This window comes from Heloderma suspectum, chromosome 7, assembly GCF_057233095.1.
Source record: "Heloderma suspectum isolate Gila_16-S chromosome 7, 16-S_ref, whole genome shotgun sequence".
NCBI lineage: Eukaryota > Metazoa > Chordata > Lepidosauria > Squamata > Helodermatidae > Heloderma > Heloderma suspectum.
In genome coordinates this window covers 41,522,639-41,543,918 of record NC_139464.1, presented here as the reverse complement: position 1 = coordinate 41,543,918, position 21,280 = coordinate 41,522,639, and the positions used below count along the sequence as shown (strand labels likewise).

Below are 21,280 nucleotides of genomic sequence, written 5' to 3'. Positions count from 1 at the left end.
CGCGGTGGGGGGGAGGTGCTTCGCTGCTCCCCCCGTGAAGTTCAGACCAGGGGGGGAGGCTTCCCGCCTCGCCCGGCCGAAATTCAGGCCGGGGGGGAGGCTTCCCACCTCGCCTGGCTGAAATTCAGGCCGGGGCGGAGGCGCCTCGCCTCACCCGGCCGCGAACTAAAAAGTTTTTTTTAAAAAAAAACACCACGCCCCCGTGATAGGCTACGTGACGATTAACGTAGTCTATCACGGCTAGATCTGCAAAGTCAGCCATGATAGGCTACGTTAATCGTCACGTAGCCTATCACGGGGGCGTTTTTGTTTTTTTTTCTTTTCTTGGAATGGCGGCGGCAGCAGCCGGTCGAAAAACCGGCTGCCGCTCCCGCCCCGGGCGAACACCCGCCGAACCGCCGGCCGGACCCGCCGCCGGGAGGGACATTCGCCAAAGGTAAGTCCCGTCCCGGGGGGCGGTGCGGGGGGGGTGGAGAATTTCTCCCCGAAACTTGTTCGTGGGGCCGAACACGTTGGCGCTCGGCCCCCCGAAGTTTCGGGGAGAAATTCTCCGCCAACCCTAACCTGGCCGCAAAAAAAAAAAAAGTAAAGTAAAAAAACCCAAAACACACCCGTGATAGGCTACGTAACGATTTACGTAGCCTATCACAGCTAGATTTCCAAAGTCAGCCGGGATAGGCTATGTAAATCGTCACGTAGCCTATCACAGGTGACTTTGAAAAAAAAAAAAAGCACGTACGCAAATGGCAGCGCCATTTGCCCTTTGCGTTGCCCTTATTTTCGCCGTAGTCTACGTAAATCTTTACGTGAACTAGACGTGCCAAACTAAGGAACGCAAATGGCAGCGCCCCATAGGTGCCGCCATTTGCGTACACGCTTTTTTTTTTTTTCAAAGAGGGGGAGGGAAGGGGCCTGGAGATCTCATTGGAAGCTGTCTAAACCAGCTTCCACGGTCTCTGCCCCTCCCCAACCCAAGGGCCAACCCCTTTTCACCCTCTAAGCACTCTGTTTATGAGCATGGAGATGGCAGTGGCATGGAAAGAACCATGCCTGCTACAAGAGGGTAGTGGAAGGTGTGGGGAATGCAGTTTCTGGCAACCAAGCTTGGAGCACTGGCTCTAACCTCAGTTCCCAGAAACTGAAAAAACCTATGGCTGTCTAGACAGCGTCTAGCAGCCATTGGATTGCTCTCTAAAACATGTGGCTGTGTGAATAGGGATGTATGAGAATCCTGTTTGCACTCAAGTCGAGCATGCCCTGTTCACAACCCAAATGTGAATGTGAGCAGGAGAACATGTTCTCCGAAAATGTTCACAAATTCTTGAACATGTGCTCACATTTAAAAATTGAGCATATTTTGGAGAAAAGGCCATTCGAAATGGTGCAATTTAAAAACATGTGCATTTTCACACATTAGCATATGGGGGAAAGTTGCATGACTTTGAAAAATACTCACATTTCTGCACCATTTCCCCACTCAATCATGTTTGATTTGCGCGATTTTCCCATTTGTGCAAATCAAACAGCGATCACAACCACATGTGGAAATCAAAGGAGAAATTAGCATCAAGTTGATGCTCGGAGAATCTAGGAATGCGAACGTCGCTTCTTTGCCCATCCCTATTACGGAATGAGTTGACTGTTTACCTTCAACCACCAGATACTGGGGACAAACAGTTTATGCGTGTTTTCATCACATCATGTTTGCGAGCTTTCTGGAGTACCTAGCTAGCCACAGCAGAAGACATAATGAGGATCCAGGGTGGGTGGGAACCATAGCTCAATGGGAGAGCAGATGCTTTGCATGCAGAACATCCCAGGTTTAATCCATGGCATATCTCCACTTAAAAGGATCAGAGAGTAGGTGATGTGGAAGACCTCTGTCTCTCCACAAAGACCCTGGAAAGCCAGTACTAGGCAGAGTAGGTGATAGTGTGTGAGATGGACAAATAGTATCTCCTGATATAAGGCAGCTGGGTGGACTTTGGGCTCTTTCCAACATGGCAGGGGTGGGGCCCTAGAATGGGCCAGATGATGTCCAGGGGGCATGGCTGGATGATGTCTGGACGGTACATCCAGTGATCCTTCACCTTGATTGGGCAAGGCCATGACCATGATGGGCTCTGGAGCTAGCCATCTGCATTTGACCCCCTACATGTGTTCTGAATACTGCCCTCACACATAAAATGTGAGCATGAATGTCCACGCACAGTCAAAGAAAGCTATTTTATGAACAAGAATCATGCAAACACAGTTTTGCTATACATTTCAGTGGAAATCATCTTCTGTGTTTTCCTGGAAGCAAAATGTTAATATCTTGTCCATGAGAGAGAACTAAAAACAAACTTCCCCTTTTTCAGCATACTCACGCACAAACTCACTTCTCAATAAAGAGACACAGACTTACTCACTGCCTCCTTCAGACACAACAGCTGGACAGGACAGGAGGGCTGGTTCACACATCATGATAAGCTGAAAATAAACTATGGTGGTTTGGTTGTTCGCTCACTAACCCACATTACTCCTGACAGATGATCAGGCACTCTTCAGCTTGCCATGGCTTGTTTCCCCCTTAGTCCTTCTGCCCACTCCCAGCATGTATCCCATGGGCCTTTGTGGCACAACCTTGGCAGCCTACTCTGCTGCTCCCGTAATGAGCGCCTTTTGCTCATCAGTGGAGTAGAGGCTTTTTTCTAGATTTTTTTTTTCACCTTTGGGGATATTTGTGCAAATTTAACTCTTAAAAAAAAACTTTCAAGGAGATTTGCGGAAATCTGCTAAATCTCAGTAACTACTGGTAGTTACTCTGCTACACTGGAGTAGTTAATGTGCTTTAGTGGATTTGCACAACTATCCCCAAAAGTTTAAAAAATAAACAAATAAATTTAAATTCATACAAATCTCCTTGAAGTTGTGTGTGTGAGGGAAATAATGTTAAATTTGCACAAATCTTCCTGAAGGTGGGGATAAAACAGTCTAGAGAGTTGTCTAGGGAGGTGATGACGTGGAGGAGTAAATTGACTTGTGTCATTTCAAGACGTAATAGAGAAGGGATATCATTAGTGAGATCACGAGGAGAGGCTGGCAGGGTTTTTCACTGTTCTTGTCAGGCGGCTCTCTTGCTGTGTTAAACAACCCATGCTGAAGCAACCCTGCCGGGTTTGATCGTCACAACAAGCCACCCTAAATAATGCTATTACAAGCCATGGGTTATCAGGGTGGCTTGTTTGCAAAAAACAACCCATGATGCAAAAGCTGTGCTGGGTCTAGACATCACGCTAAGCCACCCTGCAACCTTGGTGACAACCCACTGTGGCTGAGCATGACATGCAAACCAGGTCAGAGCCAGGGCATTTAGCTGCCTCAGGAAGACCAGCAAATGCATTTCATTTCTCACTCATTGACCTTGGGTCAGTCACCACTTCTCAGCCTAACCTACCTCACAGGACTATTGTGAGGATTAAAAAGTGCGGAGGCCTTTTTTTTGCCGTAATAGCTTACGTAAATATTTACGTAGGCTAAAACGGTGGGGAAAAAAGGAACGCAAATAGCGCCCACTATGCTATTTGCGTTCCCCTTTTTTTCCCGCCTTAATAGCCTACGTAAATATTTACGTAGGCTAAAACAGCGAAAAATAGGGAATGCAAATGGCGGCTGCCGTAGCCGCCGCCATTTGTGTACGCTGTTTTTTTGTTTTGGGGGGTTTTTTTGCTTGCCGTGATAAGCTACGTAAATACTTATGTAGCCTATTACGGCAAACAGCAGACACATAATGGTGGCCACAGCAGCCTGTCAAAAGACCAGCCACCGCCGCCGGAGCAGCCACCCCAGGTAAGCTTCGTCCTGAGGGGGAATCCGCGGGGGGGCAGGGGGCAGGAGGTCATTCTGCCACGGATTTCAGGGGGCCGAATGCCAGTGCATTTGGCCTCACTGAAATCCGTGGCGGAATTCTCCGCCATCCCTACGACCGAGTCAATTCTGGTCTAAAACAGAACGAAACAAATTTCTCATTCATCTCTCTTCAGAGAAGGAGGATGCTTAGGTGGGATCAGGTCAGCTTCCTGCCTCATGTCTGTATTCCACCAAGCAGCCGGAACTAGGGATGTTGGAGAAATCAGCAATGAAGCCAAATGAGTTTGGATTTCCATGAATCTGACCAGTGGATTATGCAGCGGACCGGCTTTTGCCCCTGTTGGGATGATTACATGGACTTGCGGACTGGTTTTTCTAACTTTCCCAAATTTTGTGCAAATTTCATTGTAGACAAATATGCCAAACAACCTGTCCCAAAATGTGCATTCCCCCCCATAAGCTAAAGCATGAAAATGTGCATTCTGGGGGGATTTGTGCATTTTTGCACTTGCAAATTTGTGCAACTGTGCATTGTGCAAAAGCAAATTTGTAGAAATTTGGCAATTACCCCCCCAATTCTGTCAGTGCGCAAATGACAGAACAACAGGTGCCTGACAATCTGCAAAACACAGACAGAATGGACTTCTCACAATCCATGCATCCCTAGCCAGAACATTAACAGCCATGCCAAATGGAAACTCCCTGATGGCCTCAGGAATCCATTACCCTGAGGATGGATAATCTCAATCAGTCCACCAGCTCTGCAGAGGGATAGTGATTCAGTGAGCCTAAACCAGGGGTAAGCAGACTTTGAGCTTACTGGATCTCCCTTGTTTTTCACTGGATCCCTAGAGGTCCAACAACCAGAGCCAGATGCAAAATAATGGTTCAGGCAGGCAGACATAGTACTAAGGCCCAGGAATTTGTTTTCAGTACCAGAGCTGGAGCTCATGCACATAACTTCTCACACATTAATCTACTGCTGTTTTCCTCCATGTTTTATTGATTTTAGCAGCCAAATTTAGGAAGGGGAAAAAGGCTTTTTGTTTTTGCTTTTGGGAGCTGAAAAACTTTCCTGAACTACTGCAAGTCACCTAGATGTCTACCAGTACACCCTGTTCTATCTTCTGCCCACCCCTTGTCTAAACTTCACCAGGAAGTGATTTGACCATGAAAAAAGAATTCACACACACACACACACACACACACACATACCCCTCACCATTTTTCCTGCCCACTTGGGGAAAAAGTTTAAAAGATTCCATCTAACTATCATGTTAACAACATGTGTTGAATGGTAGTCCTACCCTGCAGGAATTTCTCTGATCCACTTTTAAAGACGTGTCAGTTAAGGCATAATCCTATGGGGGTGGCCGTAAGCCTATGAACCTGGAGGTTTATGGCCATCCAGTGCAGAGTGGGAGGAGCGGCAGAGGAGATGGTCATCTTTGCACTCCTCCTGCTCTGCATCTCAGCTCGAAGGACGTTTTCACCCATCTAGCTCAGGCATCGGGGAGGGGAGGAGACTGGGGAAGTTGGAGGATTCCTTGTAATCTGGCCGCTCCAGTCCCCTCTCTCCCCACCCATGGGAATGCCCCCTTTACCTCTGAGTTTGTCTTTGTGACCTTGGAGAAGCAGCCGGTATGGTCCTCTATGCGCCAATGTGGGGGGGGGGCAGGGAGCCTGGACTCCTGGGTCTGGGTCGGAGCACTGTCCCCGACCGCGGATCCAGGAATCCGAACTATATTATGGCCCTCCAGACGTTGCCTAGGAGCCATAGGATCGCTCTCTTGTTGAGTTCTAGCGTTATGAAAGAGGGTGGATATGGCTGTGTAACCTTAAGCAAACCTTACCTGTGAGTAAGCCCCGTTGCACTCAGTGTGACTGACTTATGAGTAGACATGCATAAGATTGCCCTGGGGCAGAGCAATTGTACCATGGGTTGCACGGAAGGGGAGGGGGCTGAAGGGGGAGGATCCGCCGTATCCAGAGCTCTGCTGGCAAGGCAGAAGGGAGGGAGCAACAGAATTTTGCTGTTGCTGGTGTCGTTGCTGTGATTCTACTTGTCCAGAACATTCTCCACTCCTGCTCCTAGTTCCCTCCCATCAATTGCAATGGGAGGGAAATAATCCACACCAGCCTTCCCCAACCTAGAACCCAGCAGATGTTTTGGACTCCAGCTCCAAGCATTCCTGATCTTTGGCCAGGCTGGCTGGGGCTGGTGGAGTTGAAGTCCAAAACATCTTGAGGGTGCCAGGTTGGGGAAGGCTGATCTGTGCCAGCTCCAGGGCTGGCATATATTTCCTGCCAATTTGGGGGCTTGCCTGGCAAATGGGAAGGCTTTGAATCCTGTGGATCTCAGTCTTCCCCTGATCCTCCTCCTGACACACCCAGGGAATCTCCCTCCCTTTTTTGGCCTCTACTATGAAGGCGCTCCAGTGTCAGTGAGGCAAGAGCTATGGAGGTTTCTGCAGTGGCTGGGGTGGGGGTTCCAAGGCTGGGCTTGTCTCTCTCTGCCTTTGGACAGGAAGATCCAGAAGACCTTGTGGCCCTTGGGACATCCTCCCAGGCACCATAGGATGTGGGTATACTCATGGGACCATAGGACATCCATAAAACCATAGGACATTATCCCGGGCACCATAGGATTATGCTCCTTGGGACATCTTCCCAGATGCCATAGGTTTGCACTGCAGCCTAATGAAAAAGCATAATATGCTTTAGTCTCTCCTCATACTCACATGGAAGCTGCTCCAGCTGTTCATTTTGGTTGCCCTTTCCAGTCTGTTTCCCAACTTTTCAATATCCTTTGCGATGTGGTGACTAGAATGCAACAAAGTATTCCAAATGCAGCTATACTCTAAAAAGGCATTTGAATGTGGCTGACTGTCGCCTTTTCAAAGCCTTTCCTAATAATGCCTAACCCGAACTACTTTTAAGTGCTAGTTATCCAATGATGAGGATAAATTAGATGGTTTACTTGGCTAAACAATTGGGGGGGTAAAATGGGGAGGGGGATTAAGCAAAGGGATTATAAATCATGGAAAGGTGGAACTAGAAGAAGAAAAACCCCAGTTTAAAGGTGCATAACCCAAGTCTAGTAAGTGTAATGTATGCTTTTTCATTTCATTATAGTACTTAGCAGGCAGTTTAGGGCAACATATTCATTTGTTAAATCAAATTTGCTGGCTTAGATTTCTTAGAACACAATTGTTGGAGAGAGAGAAAGAGGGCAGAAGAACCTCTATCTCCAAGCTTGATCCGTCTCCAAGCTTGATCCGTCTCCATCCATGGGAAGAGACCTAGCACCTCCCTTGAAAACCAGGACTCAGCTGCCTACTTTTGGCTTAGTGGGGGCAGCAGTGCTGGCCAGTCCCTCTTCTTTCCCCTACTAAGATGGAGGAAGTGCAGGTCATTCTTCTTAGGTTTGGAGGGGAAGTGATAGCAGCCTTCCACTTCCTCTGGCCTAAGACAACAATTTGTTGAGAGTCATAGCCCTATGGGCTGCCAATAGGGATGTCGGTGAAATCTGCAATGGAACCAAATGAGTTTGGATTTTTATGAATCTGACGCATGGATTCCACAGAGGACAAGCTTTTCCCCTGTCAAGTTGATTCTGCAGACTTGTGGACCATTTTTATAACCTTCGGGAATTTTGAGCAAATTTCGTAGTAGAAAAATATGCAAAAAAAAAAAAAAAACCCAGCTGGAAATGTGCATTTTCCCCATAGGCTAAAGCACGAAGAAGCACATTTTGGGGGGATTTGTGCATTTTCTGAGAATTTGTGCATTTTTGCATGTGCAAATTTGTGCAAATTCAGAAACTAAAAACAGACCACTTCCATCGATGGGCGGACGATGGAACGAAAGGTGCCTGACTACCCATGAAAAACAGATGGAACTGATTTTACATGATCTGTACATCCCTAGCAGCCAAAGGGAATGGGAAAGGGCCATTCCCCTCACATCCAGTCAGCTATGGCTACCTATAGGTGCTTGGGGAGGGTTGGGAATTGGAGTGCCGACACATGCACCAGTGACTTTTTGGAAAGCCCTGAGAGTCTCTGCTCTTGACTTAAACCTTTCCTTTGTCTTGGTAAACTCTCCCCAAAAGGCAACCATCAGGCAGATGATTTGGGTGGCATAAAAGGAAAGCAGCAAACTGTTGGATAAAGGACAGCAGTAAATTGTTTGCTGCTCAGCCTCAGGCAGCAAAATGTCTTGGGCTGGCCCTCATTGGCAGATATTTATTCCCTACCTGATCCTCCTGCAAGGGGTTTCAATATAAAATAGAAGCCCAGCCACACACACACACACACCCCTTCTAGAAAAGTGGGTTAGAAATTATGGTAATAATTTTTTTTTCATATAAAGTCCCTCTTTCCTCCTTTCGTAAACTCTAGTCAGGTGCCATATGGGTTTATTTCACTTATTCATTTCCTGCAACATTTTTAAAACTCTAATTGTATAAACATTTTGTGTCATTCATGTAGGCTAACTTACATTGGACTCATGAAGCTTAATCGGCTGTTTAAGTTAGAGGATTTTAAAAAACAAAAAACAAAACACCACTTCAGAACCAACCAACAGTCAATAAAAATGGACTAACATCACTGAAATCTAAACAACACACTCTTTCATCTGAATACAGGCAATTGCACACCCAGAGGAGACACTGCTAACACTGTACTTGAATCCTGACTTCTGCTAATGAGAAGGATTGGGGCAGTGGGAAAACATCTCCTCATTTGGACAGAAATTCTAAGCAGTAGCTGGAATAACACCTCTGTCTTGACTATACACTTGGCTATTACAGTGTCTGTTGTAGCTTCCCAGATGCAACGGAGAACATGTCTCCTGTACCTTTAGGCTGTGTGTAGAACTGGGAAATTTCAGCAGCTGCAGCTCTTGTTTGCAACAAGCTACACCGCCTGAAAGTTCCTCCTCTCTGCACAGCTATTCCAGTCGAGTCCTTGATTTCCTCTGCATCCAACTTTTGCCACCCTGCTACTAGATCCTGTGCAGTGTGTAGCAGTCAGAGTGATGGACTACGAGAACTCTCCATTCAGACACAAATTTCACCGAGTGACCTTGGACCAGTCACTATCTTTCTCACAAGGTTATTGTGAAGATCAACTGGAAGGGAGAACCATGTTGTCCACCATCCTAAGTTCCTTGAAAGAAGGGCAGGATGTGTGTGTGTGTGTAATCGATTAACTCTAGGAGCAGAGAGCTGCAGAAGACAAACCTGCTGTGTGTTTGCCTCATCAGATTTTAGATACTTCAAATGTGTCCGTTAAGATCGCAATTCTTAGCCCCCATCCCTTCTATACAAGGCACAGAAGTGTTTAGAAGGCACAAAACTGCATCTTTGAACAGCATTTCCATGCAAGCACCATTAAAATGAATAGCAGTTGCACACAGCTCCTAATCTTCTGGATCACCCTTCCTTCCAATATTTTCCCTTTTCATTATTTATTTCTCTAAGTCATCGGCATGCATCCTTCACCTCCAAGAGGCTGTGTCTACTCACCGCTATTGGAAAATGACACAGAAAAGGGCTGAGCCAAGGCTACTCTTCAGCCTAGGCATAAATGGGGTGGCCAGATGCAAAAGACAACAGGGCTCCTACACCTTTAACAGTTGTGGGGAACAGAGAATGTCAGCAGGTAGAGCTTGCAAGGGAGCGCTGCAGAAATTCCTTCTTCTCCAAGAACTATTATAGGAGCAAGAACCCTGTCTTCTTTCTCACCTGTCCCCCCACCACCATCTCAAGGATAATGCATAGCCCAAAGGGTATAAAGGGACTCCTATTGGTGAGATTTATCTATGTATAGGATCTGTATCCCTCTATTATTAATCAGCAAGTGGTCTCAAGGCAGCTCACAGTGGTAATACATAATCAAATACAGCAAAATGAAACAGCACAGGAGTTGCACAGGTCCCCTTTTAAGCAACTGATACCCTAGGTGGGAGGTTAGGATGTAAAGTAAGAAATCCTCCAAACAAGATTGGCAAATGGTAAAATCCAACCCAGGAGCCCCCCTGTTGTCTCATTTCTCCCTGGTACGTTGTTCAGGCTGGTGATGCTCCTATGAGACAAAATACATCTAGGCCCACACAGCACATCTGCCTAGAAGGCAGCATTAAGAAACACAGCCCCTAGTTCTTTAGAAGATGACTTACTGGTGGGACAAGTATCCATTGTGGAGCTAAACCAAGGAGACAGTCCCGACTGAAGTGCAGCTCTGCCAATTTCTCTCCCCACACTGTGCTTCTTCAGAATTAAAGTGACTTCAACATGAAGCACAAGAGACTCCACCCTTTCCTCCTGGTTCCTCCTCCTGCACCCAGATTGACAGAGGAAACCATTTGCTCATAAAATGAATGCAAATGATCTTTTGCTTGCTTCCTGAAAGAAAACCCACAGCATAACTGCTCAGACCAGAATGAGCAGCCTTTTCTTTTTTGCCGAGAAGGGTCTTGAATTGCAAAATGTGCAGTGCAATATGCAACCTGGCCTAAATCTCTTTACTCATAAGTAAGCCCCATTGAGTTAAGTGGGATGGCAACCTTAGCTGCTTGTTCTACAGCTTTACCCAGCGTGCTCTGGGAGAAAGTGGGAGAAAGAGAACATGGAAATCCCATGATGTAGCCCTCCCTAACCTGGAACCCTCCTGGCGTGTTGGATAGTGACTCCCATCATCCTCAGACAGCCCCCATGATGGCTGGGGATGATGGACGTTGCTGTCTACCACATCAGGAGGGCACCAGGTTGGGGAAAGCCTCTATACTGGATTGCTTATTCGGGAAGTGCTTTTGTGTTGCAAACTGTATCTCTGTCCACCTTAGTCCTCGGGGTCTGCGCAAAGCAAGCCGGCTGCGTAAGTAAAACGGGTGTTTTTCAGGTCTTTGTGTCCTGGATCTATGTCCCCCCCCCCAGTGCTGCCAATTAAGAGATGTGGGACTTGTATTTATAATTCACTTCTGCTTCTTCAATACAGCAGGAAGCAAAAGGAGGAGCCATCGGGAAGAGGTAGTGTGAGCAGGAACAGTGCCAGCTTCAGGTTCTGGAGGGCCCTTGGGCAAGGCGCATTCAGTGGGCCCCCGTCCTCAGGGAGCCTTCCCTCTCACCACCATTGTGAACTGCTTGGAGATTTTTTAATATTAAGTGGTATATAAATATTATTAATAAATAATTAGATCCCCCACAGTGGGCCTGGGTTTGAGCCATCACACACTGTTGTTCCCTCATAGCATTCATGTAGTTCATGACTTTTTCTTTGTTCAATGTAAGACCGAGGCACACTTCACATTTCCCCAGTGGAAACATGTTTGGTTCCATAAGTACTGAATCAGGAAGCCATGGCCAATTGTAACACTCCAAGAAATGTATTTGTGTGTGAGAGAGAGAGAAATCATGTGCTGATCATGCACACATGTTACCTTTTGAGGAATGTGCATGCACAATATTTTATAGGTATACATTTCTCGGATGAGAAACAGCTTGGAGCAGCAAAAGAGATGGAATAGGCCATATGGACTGAACTCCCATGATTCCTGCTGCATAATCCTGTGTAATGTTCTAGGCAGGAGTTAGTCCCACTGAATTCAATGGTGCCAAATTTGCATAGGATTGAGCCCACAGAGTGGCCATTCCTTGTAGATTCTTTGCATTTGCTGGACTGTGTGAAGACTACACATTTTCTCATGGCTGGTTGGGTCACGCTGGGAGCTATAGTCCAACACATCTGGAGGGCACCAGGTTGGAGAAGGTTGCCCTAGTTTATGTGACTTGCCTGGAAGAAGAGTTGCCCCTAGCATTGGGGCATCTTATGTGGGATGCTGTGATGGAACCTTCTCTCAGCTGGTCCTTCACTCTCTCCCAAACTTAATCCAGCTGCAACATTCTACTGGACTATGAAATGCAGTTTTTTCATTCTGTTTCATTTCATTTATTACATTTCGATACCACCCAGTAGCCAAAACTCTCCAGGTGCTATTAAAGATTAAAATGCTTAAAATATAATATTGTATATCATATAAAAACCATTTATGCACAAACATATAAACAGAGAACATAAAAAACAATTTTAACAATCAACAATAAGAAATCCCAGGACCCAAGTTATCCACTCCTTTGCACCTATGGCTGGAGAAAGCTTTACATCCAGTTCCACACATTTCTGGGACTCTCTGCCATCATCCTTCCCTTGCCCCCTTGTATTACACACTGCTGCAGTCTTGTTTCCGATGGGTCACAAGGCACAGCCAAGTGGAGCCAGAATATCAAGTATTCCTCTTACACTTCTCTTCACCATCTTCCTCAAATGGCAAGGGTGAGAAACAGGAAATGCTCAAAGCTGATACTACCCTTTTCACTGCCATGGGATGGAGAGTCCTGGGCAACAGCACCCTCAGCTGGATGGAGGAGATAAGAAGAAGAAATACAGATGGTTAACCTCTGAAATTCTTCATCTCAAATGGTGATGGCCAGGGCTGGCATCAAGAGTAGGCATGGTTGGGCATCTTCCAAGAGCCCACACCACAGCAGGGGCCCACTAGAGTTGCTCTTCCTCTTCACCCTTGCAGCCTGCTTGTTCACCTGCCTCTTTCTCTGGCCCAGACAACAGTGGCGGTGAGAAGGAGGAGCAGGAGATGCCACTGCCTACTTGCTCCCTGGCTCTCTGTGTTTCCAGGAAGCAAGCGGTAGCAATGATGATGAAGAGGAAGAGGTGCAAAGCAGCTGGTGACAATGGCAGTGAGAAGGTCAACTCACTGAGGGAGGAGCCCCACTAAGGGTAGGGGTTATGACAATTCCATTTTGGGGGTGAAAACTTGATGGATTTTTCCCAGTTGACCCTGTTGAATTTTGTTCCGTTTCTCCCCACTGGCATTGACTCAATCTGTAACAAGTTGATTCAATACATGGATAATATTTTGTTTTGTTTTTAATGATGGCAATTTACACAAATTGGATTGGAGGGGGAATCAATACATTTGCACAAATGAGGTCGTAACTTTAAAAAAAAAATGGGCGTTTGTCAAGGATAACGGCCTGCTTTCTGCCATAAGATCGGGTCAGGCTGTCAGGTCCGATGTAACCACCTGGAATTGTTTGTAATCTAGAGGCACCTCAGCCCTTTGCCCAAGGCCAGATGCAGTCCCTGCTAACTAGAAAGTGCCAATAGCTGGAGGTGGTGGGGAGTTCCAGCCTCTCAGAGGCCAGGGCGGTCCACCCAGGGGCTGAGCCAGTGATTGGCTGAGGCAAAAACTGCCCTGGGTTGCCAGAGCTGGGGTTTAAAAGTGGACTGAGGTCTAGGTATAGGGTCTCCCTTCATCCTGGTGGTCCTGGACCTGCAGATGGCTGGTTGCTATCCAGGGAGATCTACACTTAGGTATGCAAGGACAGGCCAGGTAGATTTATTATTTTACTTGGGTGTGCATTCATGAAGCTCTCTGTATATAGTTAAGTGATTTAGCTTTGTACCCTCTGTGTAACTTGCTATTTCCATTGTCCCCTTTCCCTCTACCCCTTTATTTTGATCTTAATAAACTTTTATCCAACCTTTAGTTGGTGTGATCTCTCTGCATAACCTCAGTGCTAATTTCAGTGCCTCTTGGTTTAAGAGGGTGGCTACTGGGTATTTGGGGGGGGGACCGAAAGACCAGGTTTGGCCACTCCTGTTTTGGGGAAGGGGATCCTGGGATTGGGTCCTGGGTGGTTCTCCCTCACAGGGAGGTTGGGGCTGGGCCCGGCGGTGGGGATCCTTCTTCCCCTCTTTTCCTTGACAGCATTGTTGCTCAATACAAGTCTGCCTGTCCCCATGTAGCCCCATGGAGGCATATTCCCCTCCTGTCACTATCCTTGTCAATTTCCTCCTCTCTAGGCACTCCTTCATTTAGTCCAGCACAGCCATATTCTGTACTTGTCAAGGAACTTCTCAATTTCATCACCTCCACCCCTTCACTCAGGAAGCCCAGAAGTGGTGGATGAAACTGACAAATTCTTTGACAAGTACAAAATATGGCACTGCTGGGCTAATTTGGATTGCACCCTAAATCTATTATAATAAAAGGCAATAAAACACAACTGGGTATTGGTAAATTATGAAATGCAGGAGCTCATAACGACAGCCCCAGTAGCCATGTCCTCACAGAGAATTCATAGTCAAGCCCCCAGACATATTTATTTATATTCTGCTTCCATTATTTATACTCAAAGTAGTTAACACTCTAGTTTCCAGTCAAAAACATCATAAACAAAGGCATCCATCCAAACAAAGGCATCCAAAAACAAAGAAACTACCAGAACACTAATAAAATCTCCCAATTACACTTACGGGGCAAGAGTGCCAGTGGAGGCTGGTGGCTCCCATGTCAGTGGTGAACTGACATCCAATGATGAACCCTGTCCCCAAAATGGGCACCTTGAATAACTCCTTTAGAGTTCTGGTTGTTTCTGACTGAAACCCAGAGCAGATTCGCAACTCCACTGAAATCGGAGCCACCAGCCTCCACTAATGAGTGCAATCCTGTGCATAGTTACCTGGGAGTAAGCGCCATTCAACTCAGTGGTGCTTATTTTTGTCCACAGAGGTTCAACTTGCAAAACACGCTGAGCTTTAGCAGAAGATATTCAGCCTGCTGAAATGCAAACTTTAGATTTTAATGAGGAATGCACATAATCTTGCGAAGAGGTGTTGCCATTAGGGATGGACGAAAGGGACTTACCTCGTCCCACAGCTTGCTTCGTGGTGGGGGGGAGGTGCTTCGCTTCTTCCCCCGAAGTTCAGGCAAGGGGGGGGAGGCGCCCCGCCTCGCCTGGCCGAAATTCAGGCTGGGGGGGAGGCGCCCCATCCCTCGCCGGCGAAATTCAGGCCAGGTAGGAGCACCCCGTCTACCCGGCTGCAAAAAAAAAAGTAACACACACACACACGTGATAGGCTACGTAACGATTTACATAGCCTATCACGGCTAGATTTTCAAAGTCAGCCGTGATAGGCTATGTAAATCGTCACATAGCCTATCATGGGTGATTCTGAAAAAAAAAAAAAGGGCGTACGCAAATGGCGGCTCCCATGGGGACCGCCATTTGCGTTCCTTATTTTGGCACGTCTCGTCTACGTAAAGATTTACGTAGACTACGGTGAAAATAAGGGCAATGCAAATAGCATTCCCTTATTTTCGCCGTAGTCTACGTAAACGTTTACGTAGACTAGACATGCCAAAATAAGGAACGCAAATGGCGGCGCCCCATGGGCACCGCCATTTGCGTACGCACTTTTTTTTTTTCAAAGTCACCCGTGATAGGCGACGTGATGATTTACGTAGCCTATCATGGCTGACTTTGGAAATCTAGCCGTGATAGGCTACGTAAATTGTTACGTAGCCTATCACGGGTGTGTGTGTGGTTTTTTTACTTTACTTTTTTTTTTGCAATGGCGGCGGCGGCAGCTGGTCGGGAGACTGGCCGCCGCTCCCGCCGAACCGCCACCGAACCGCCGCTGGGACCCGCCGCCGAGAGGGACATTCGCCGAAGGTAAGTCCCATCCCGGGGGGGGGGCGGGGGGCCGGCGGAGAATTTCCCCAACACTTTCAGGGGGCCGAATGCGTTGGCACTTGGCCTCCCGAAGATTCGTGGAGAAATTCTCCGCCAACCCTAGTTGCCATTTAAACTGCTAGCATGAAATTGAAACCTCATCAAAGGTAAGAAAACGAATACCCATCCTCGGCTTGATTAGATTCCTCATTCTCTGACTTCCTCTATGATAAAATGTCACAAACATAGTGAAACTTGAATGCTTCATTATTATGTCATTCACTTCTTCTTGCCAGAAAAAGGAGGGTCCATCAGTTCCCCTGATGCCCTGGGAGATGACATTGCCATTCTAAATAATTTTTTTTAAGTCCTAAAGATTTGCTTCCCTGCATTCCTCCTCTTTGACTCCACTGATAAAAGGAAAAAAAAAATTCTACTCATTCCTGCAAGCACAAACATTTAAAACACTCCAGAGACCAGAAATGTTTTCATTTGCTATCAAAAACTATATTTTAAAAAGTGGCTTATTTTTAATCTGGGTAGGGTGTTTCATAACCCAGTCCCACCACCACCAAAGGGCTCGATATAGATGGAACAGGATCCTGCCATGAGTGCTACACATTCTTGCTTTCTGGAAATAAGAACGTAGTTGGAACAAGACCTCCTCAATTAAATTAGGGGTCTGGGAAGGTGGATATAATGGGTGGGCAATACATAGCCCCCTTGGCCTTGAATGTGGCCTCTGCCACATCCACTACTGTGCTACCAAAAATTTGGTGATGGCAGCAAGAAAATTGGGGGGGGGGTTGCCGCTGAAATTCAAGCTAAAGATGGCCCTTTTAGTAGCATTTTGCTGCTGAATTTCCATGGTAGACCTCCAATATTTTTGCCACCACTGTGCTGTCAAATTTCAACAGCACAGCAGTGGCAGGAGTGTGGCCCCTGGGGGAATCTGCGTGCCCAAAATTGGCCCTCAGAACACCCAAAGTTGCCCATCCCTGGTGAATATGTTGGCCACTTGGCACAGAGTCAGCAGAGCATAAAATCAGCGCTACTCTCCTGGTGACTGGGCAAGGGGAAACACTTTCTCATCTTTGCTCTAGAAATGACATGTCCTCTCAACATGTGCCAAAGCAGAAACAAAGATCTGAAACGTGTGGGTGTGTGGGATAAAGAGATCAATAATGGAGGCTAATGGGTGATAGCTCTTGAGAACAGACTGAGAGAAAGGTTGCAGGGGAGAGATCTTGAGTGGGCACTGAAAGAAAGATCTGCAGTCCAAAGGGCTCGATATTGATGGAACAGGAAGACAGATGGATGGTAATTTTGCAATTACCTTTGTGCTGAACAATCATTGATGTTACAATGCCACCTTCAGAAAGGCCAAAAGTACCATGAAAAGCCATGTCACCCTCAGAGTGTCAAAGAACATAATCCATCTGTCCCTCCACAGATGCAGAATTACCTCACCATGGCTCTGAAGCTGACACATGGCCAACCGATAACCTCCAGTATTGCTTGGGAATTTCTTGGTATGATATAAAGCCACTGCAATCATTGATCAGGTGATAATGTAGTGTTAGCAAAGCACAGTAATTAGTAACAAAAGCTGTTATTGAAATGTGATCAAATGATAGCTGCAATTATCACATGAATAATTCATGCCTTCAGTTAAAATAGACCAATTTGCCTTTTTAAAGGAATGGACTTCATCAGCGCATCTTCTCTCCTTAGATCATGATCCTTACTGCTATACCTTCTGGGTCAAGCACATGTGGGAACCTATAGCAGGGGTGGCCAACTTCGGGGTATCTGGGGGCATTTCCCTCACCCACCCCACCCCTGCAGGCCAGCCTGAAGAATTCCACAGCATGGTGGCAAAAGCAATTGATGGTTTGACAGCAAACCCCATGGAGCATTAGAGAAAATCTAAATTTGTCCTTTTTAATGCTCAGTAACAGTTTGCTGCTAAAATTTGGTGGCAAACACCACACACACACACACACACACACACACACCAGTACTTTTCCAGCTGCACTGGCTGCCAGTACATTTCTGGGCCAGATTCAAAGTGCTGGTATTAAGATTCAAAGTCCTTAACGGCTTGGGGCCAGGTTATCTGAAGGATCACCTCCTCCCATATGTGCTTGCCCAGGCCCTAAGATCATCCTCAGCAGTTCTTCTCATTGAGCCTCCACCAAAGGAAGTGAGGGCACTTTTCTGCTGTGGCAGCCCGGCTGTGGAATGAGCTCCCTAGATAGGTTCGCCTGGTACCTTCGTTGTACTCCTTCCAGCGCCAGGTGAAGACCTTTTTATTCCCCAGTGTTTTAGCATTTTAGCTTCCTAGTCTTTTAGATTTGGGGTTTTAAATCTGTATTTTAAATCTCTGCATTCTTGAAGGTTTTATTCTGGTTGTATTTTTATATTGCGGTTTTAAGCTTTCATATTTTGTATTGTTTTATGCTGAGCTTCGTGGTCTAAATTTTTGTGAACTGCCGAGAGACCTTCAGCTACTGGGCTGAATAATAAATGAATGCATAAATAAATAAATAAATAAATAAATAAATAAATAAATATCACTGCCATACTGCTGTATTTGGGGGGGGGGGTTGCATGTAGCCTACAGGCCATGTGCTGCCCAGCCTCAACTTATAGCGTAGGCTCAAAAGGAACCAAAGAGGTGTCCCTGAGGTTGTGCATGGTGATGGGGAGATGGGATGGCCACTTCAAAAAAGAGGCAATGTGTCTCCAAAGAAGAGGACAAAAGATAACACAGATTTGAATAAATGTGCATATGCTTATATGTATAGATGCACATTTAGAAAAAATAATTATTATTTAAATAGAAATTCAGTCCATCTCAGCATAGTGAGTGAGATGATGATCAGGTGACCTATGTGCCCTGCTTAGTCTCTGCTGTCCTGTGGATGGGCAGCTTCAAGGCCCCTGCTGTCTTTCCCTTCTTTCAGTTCATTATTTTTAAACCAGAGTTGGGTCCAACAGCCCTTCAGTTAGAGGGTTGCCCTCTGTAAAATAGCACACATGGGCACTCTAGGGTTAGATGGTACACAATGATAGCAAAGAGAGAGACTTGATTAGGGATGTTGGAGAAATCTGTTTGAAGGGTGGAGTTGGATGAGCTTTGCTAGGTTCACCCCCCCCCCCAGACCTTGTTTTGGTTCCTGCTGAGGCATCCGACTCCATCTGCAGCGAGTTGGGCCAGTTTGTGGATTTTCAGGATATTTTGCACATTTTTTGCAAGTTCCACTATTTGTGCAAATTGCGGAGAAATTTGCATGAATTCAGCAATATTTTGCGCAAGAAATTTGTGGAAATTACAGAACCTGAAGAAAAAAATGCAATAAAAAAGTTCCTGGAGTTCAGAGGAAAGCCCGCAAGTCAGCTGGCAAACAGAAATCAAGCTGTATGCACTGTGGAACTCTGTCAAGTCAACAAAGAACCGGATTTCCCAGGGACATCCCAGGGACAAGTCTAGAAATCCCTAGACTTGATAGAACTATAAAGATTATACTGCTTTTCTCAGTATAATTATTTACTTATTATTATTATTATTATTATTATTATTATTATCATCTACTGCATTAGGCTGTGAAATTACAAAGGGTGTTCCTGTCGAGGTGTGAGCAGATGACAAAGGGAAGAGTTGTGCTGTTTCTGGTGGTTTCAGTGGAGATATTTATTACCGAGTATGTTAACTGAAGTATGCATATGAACGCAGTATGATAGAAGGATTTGTAGATGGGTGCATAATTAGGTTCTAGCATGTTTCTCTTCCTTCTTTGCATGCTGACTTCCTTAGGGTAATTGCATTGCATTCACTGTGATGGCTATTTGAGATTTGTACAGAATCATAGAATCATAGAATAGTAGAGTTGGAAGGGGCCTACAAGACCATCGAGTCCAACCCCCTGCTCAATGCAGGAATACAAGTCAGAGCATCCCTGACAAATGGTGGATGCCTCCAGTGTGGGAGAGCCCACCACCTCCCTAGGTCATTGGTTCCATTGTCGTATTGTTCTAACAGTCAGGAAGTTTCTCCTGATGTTCAGCTGGAATCCAGCTTCCTGTAACTTGAGCCCATTATTCCGTGTCCTGCATTCTGGGATGATCGAGAAGGCCTTCCTCTCTGTGACAACCTTTCAAGTACTTGAACAGCTCTATCCTATCTCCCCTCGGTCTTCTCTTCTCCAGGCTAAACATGCCCAGTTCTTTCAGTTTCTCCTCATAGGGCTTTGTTGCCAGTCCCCTGATCATCTTTGTTGCCCTCCTCTGAACCCTCTCCAGCTTGTCTGCTGCATCCTTTTTAAAGCGTGGCGCCCAGAACTGGACACAGTACTCCAGATGAGGCCTAACCAGTGCTGAGTAGAGGGGGTCTAGCACTTCCTGGGATTTGGAAGCTGTGCTTCTATTAATGCAGCCCAAAACAGCATTTGCCTTTTTTGCAGTCACATCACATTGTTGGTTCATATTCAACTTGTGATCGACAACAATTCCAAGATCCTTCTCTCTTGTAGTGTGGTTGAGCCATGTATCCCCCATCTTGTAACTGTGCATTTGGTTTCTTTTTCCTAGGTGCAGAACTGGGCATTTATCCCTATTAAATTTCATTCTGTTGCTTTCCGCCCAGCGCTCCGGTCTATCAAGATCACTTTGAATTTTGTTTCTGTCTTCCAGAGTATTAGCTATCCCGCCCAATTTTGTGTCATCTGCAAATTTGATCAGCATTCCTTGCACCTCCTCTTCCAAGTCATTAATAAAAATGTTGAAGAGCACTGGGCCCAGGACTGAGCCCTGTGGTACCCTGCTTGTTACCCCTCCCCACTTTGAGAAGATCCCATTGATAAGCAATCTTTGAATCTGATTCTGTAGCCAACAGTGGATCCACTGGATTGTTGTTTCATCCAGCCCACTTTTAGCTAGTTTGCTCATCAGGATATCATGGGGCACTTTGTCGAAAGCTTTGCCAAAGTCGAGGTATATGAAGTCCACAGCATTCCCACAGTCCACAAGGGAGGTTACCTGATCAAAAAATGAGATTAGATTTGTCTGGCAGGATTTGTTCTTGACAAATCCATGTTGGCTTTGAGTAATCACTGCATTGTTTTCAAGGTGCTTCCAGATGGATTGCTTTATCATCTGCTCCAGAATGTTCCCAGGGATTGATGTCAGACTAACTGGTCTGTAGTTGCCAGGTGCTTCCTTTTTACCCTTTTTGAAGCTAGGGACATTAGCCCTCTTCCAGTCATCTGGCACTTCACCCGTCCTCCATGATTTCTCAAAGATAATAGACAGTGATTCTGAGAGTTCTTCTGCCAGCTCCTTTATTACTCTAGGGTGCAGTTCATCTGGCCCTGGAGATTTGAACTCATTCAAAGTAATTAAGTGTTCCTTGACCATATGTCTATCTATCTCAAGCTGCAATCCTGCCCCTTCATCCTGTACTTTGCCTTTGCTGGAGGGGTCATAGACCCTCTTTTGGGAGAAAGGTTAGAGTTAAGGTGAATAAAGGTGCTTATTAGTGAGAAGGAAGTTGTGTGGGTAGCTGGTTCTGTAAAGGGCCAGCCCTACCATTAGGTAGAGACAGGCAGCCACCTCAGGCAGCAGATGCTGGGGTGGGGAGCAGCAGCGAGGTGTGGACGGCAGAGTTGTGTGTGTCAGTCACCCACCCTGTGTCCCCTAAGCTAGTCTACTGTCCTCAAGTGCAGTGGAGAGTGCTGTCCCATCACCAAGTAAGATTCAACTGCCAGTCCTATCAGTGTCTATAATATGTGGAATGGGGGTGGAGTGTGGGCATCTTGTCCTTTCCTTCAGGCAGAAAAATGTCTTGGGCTTACCCTGGTATGGGTGTTCCACTGCTTACATGGA

General features: G+C 46.2%; 1 protein-coding gene across 2 annotated transcripts in view; it reads right to left on the bottom strand.

Annotated features, from left to right (window-relative positions):
• CYTH4 (cytohesin 4) overlaps positions 1-10,144 on the bottom strand; it is a 54,342-nt gene extending 44,198 nt beyond the window's left edge. For both annotated transcript variants that reach the window (XM_084809747.1, XM_084809746.1), the window contains exon 1: positions 10,039-10,144. In XM_084809747.1, the coding sequence (XP_084665873.1) occupies positions 10,039-10,057 (19 nt within the window). In that variant the 5' untranslated portion in view covers positions 10,058-10,144. The remainder of the gene's footprint in view (positions 1-10,038) is intronic.
• Positions 10,145-21,280: the final 11,136 nt, after the last annotated feature.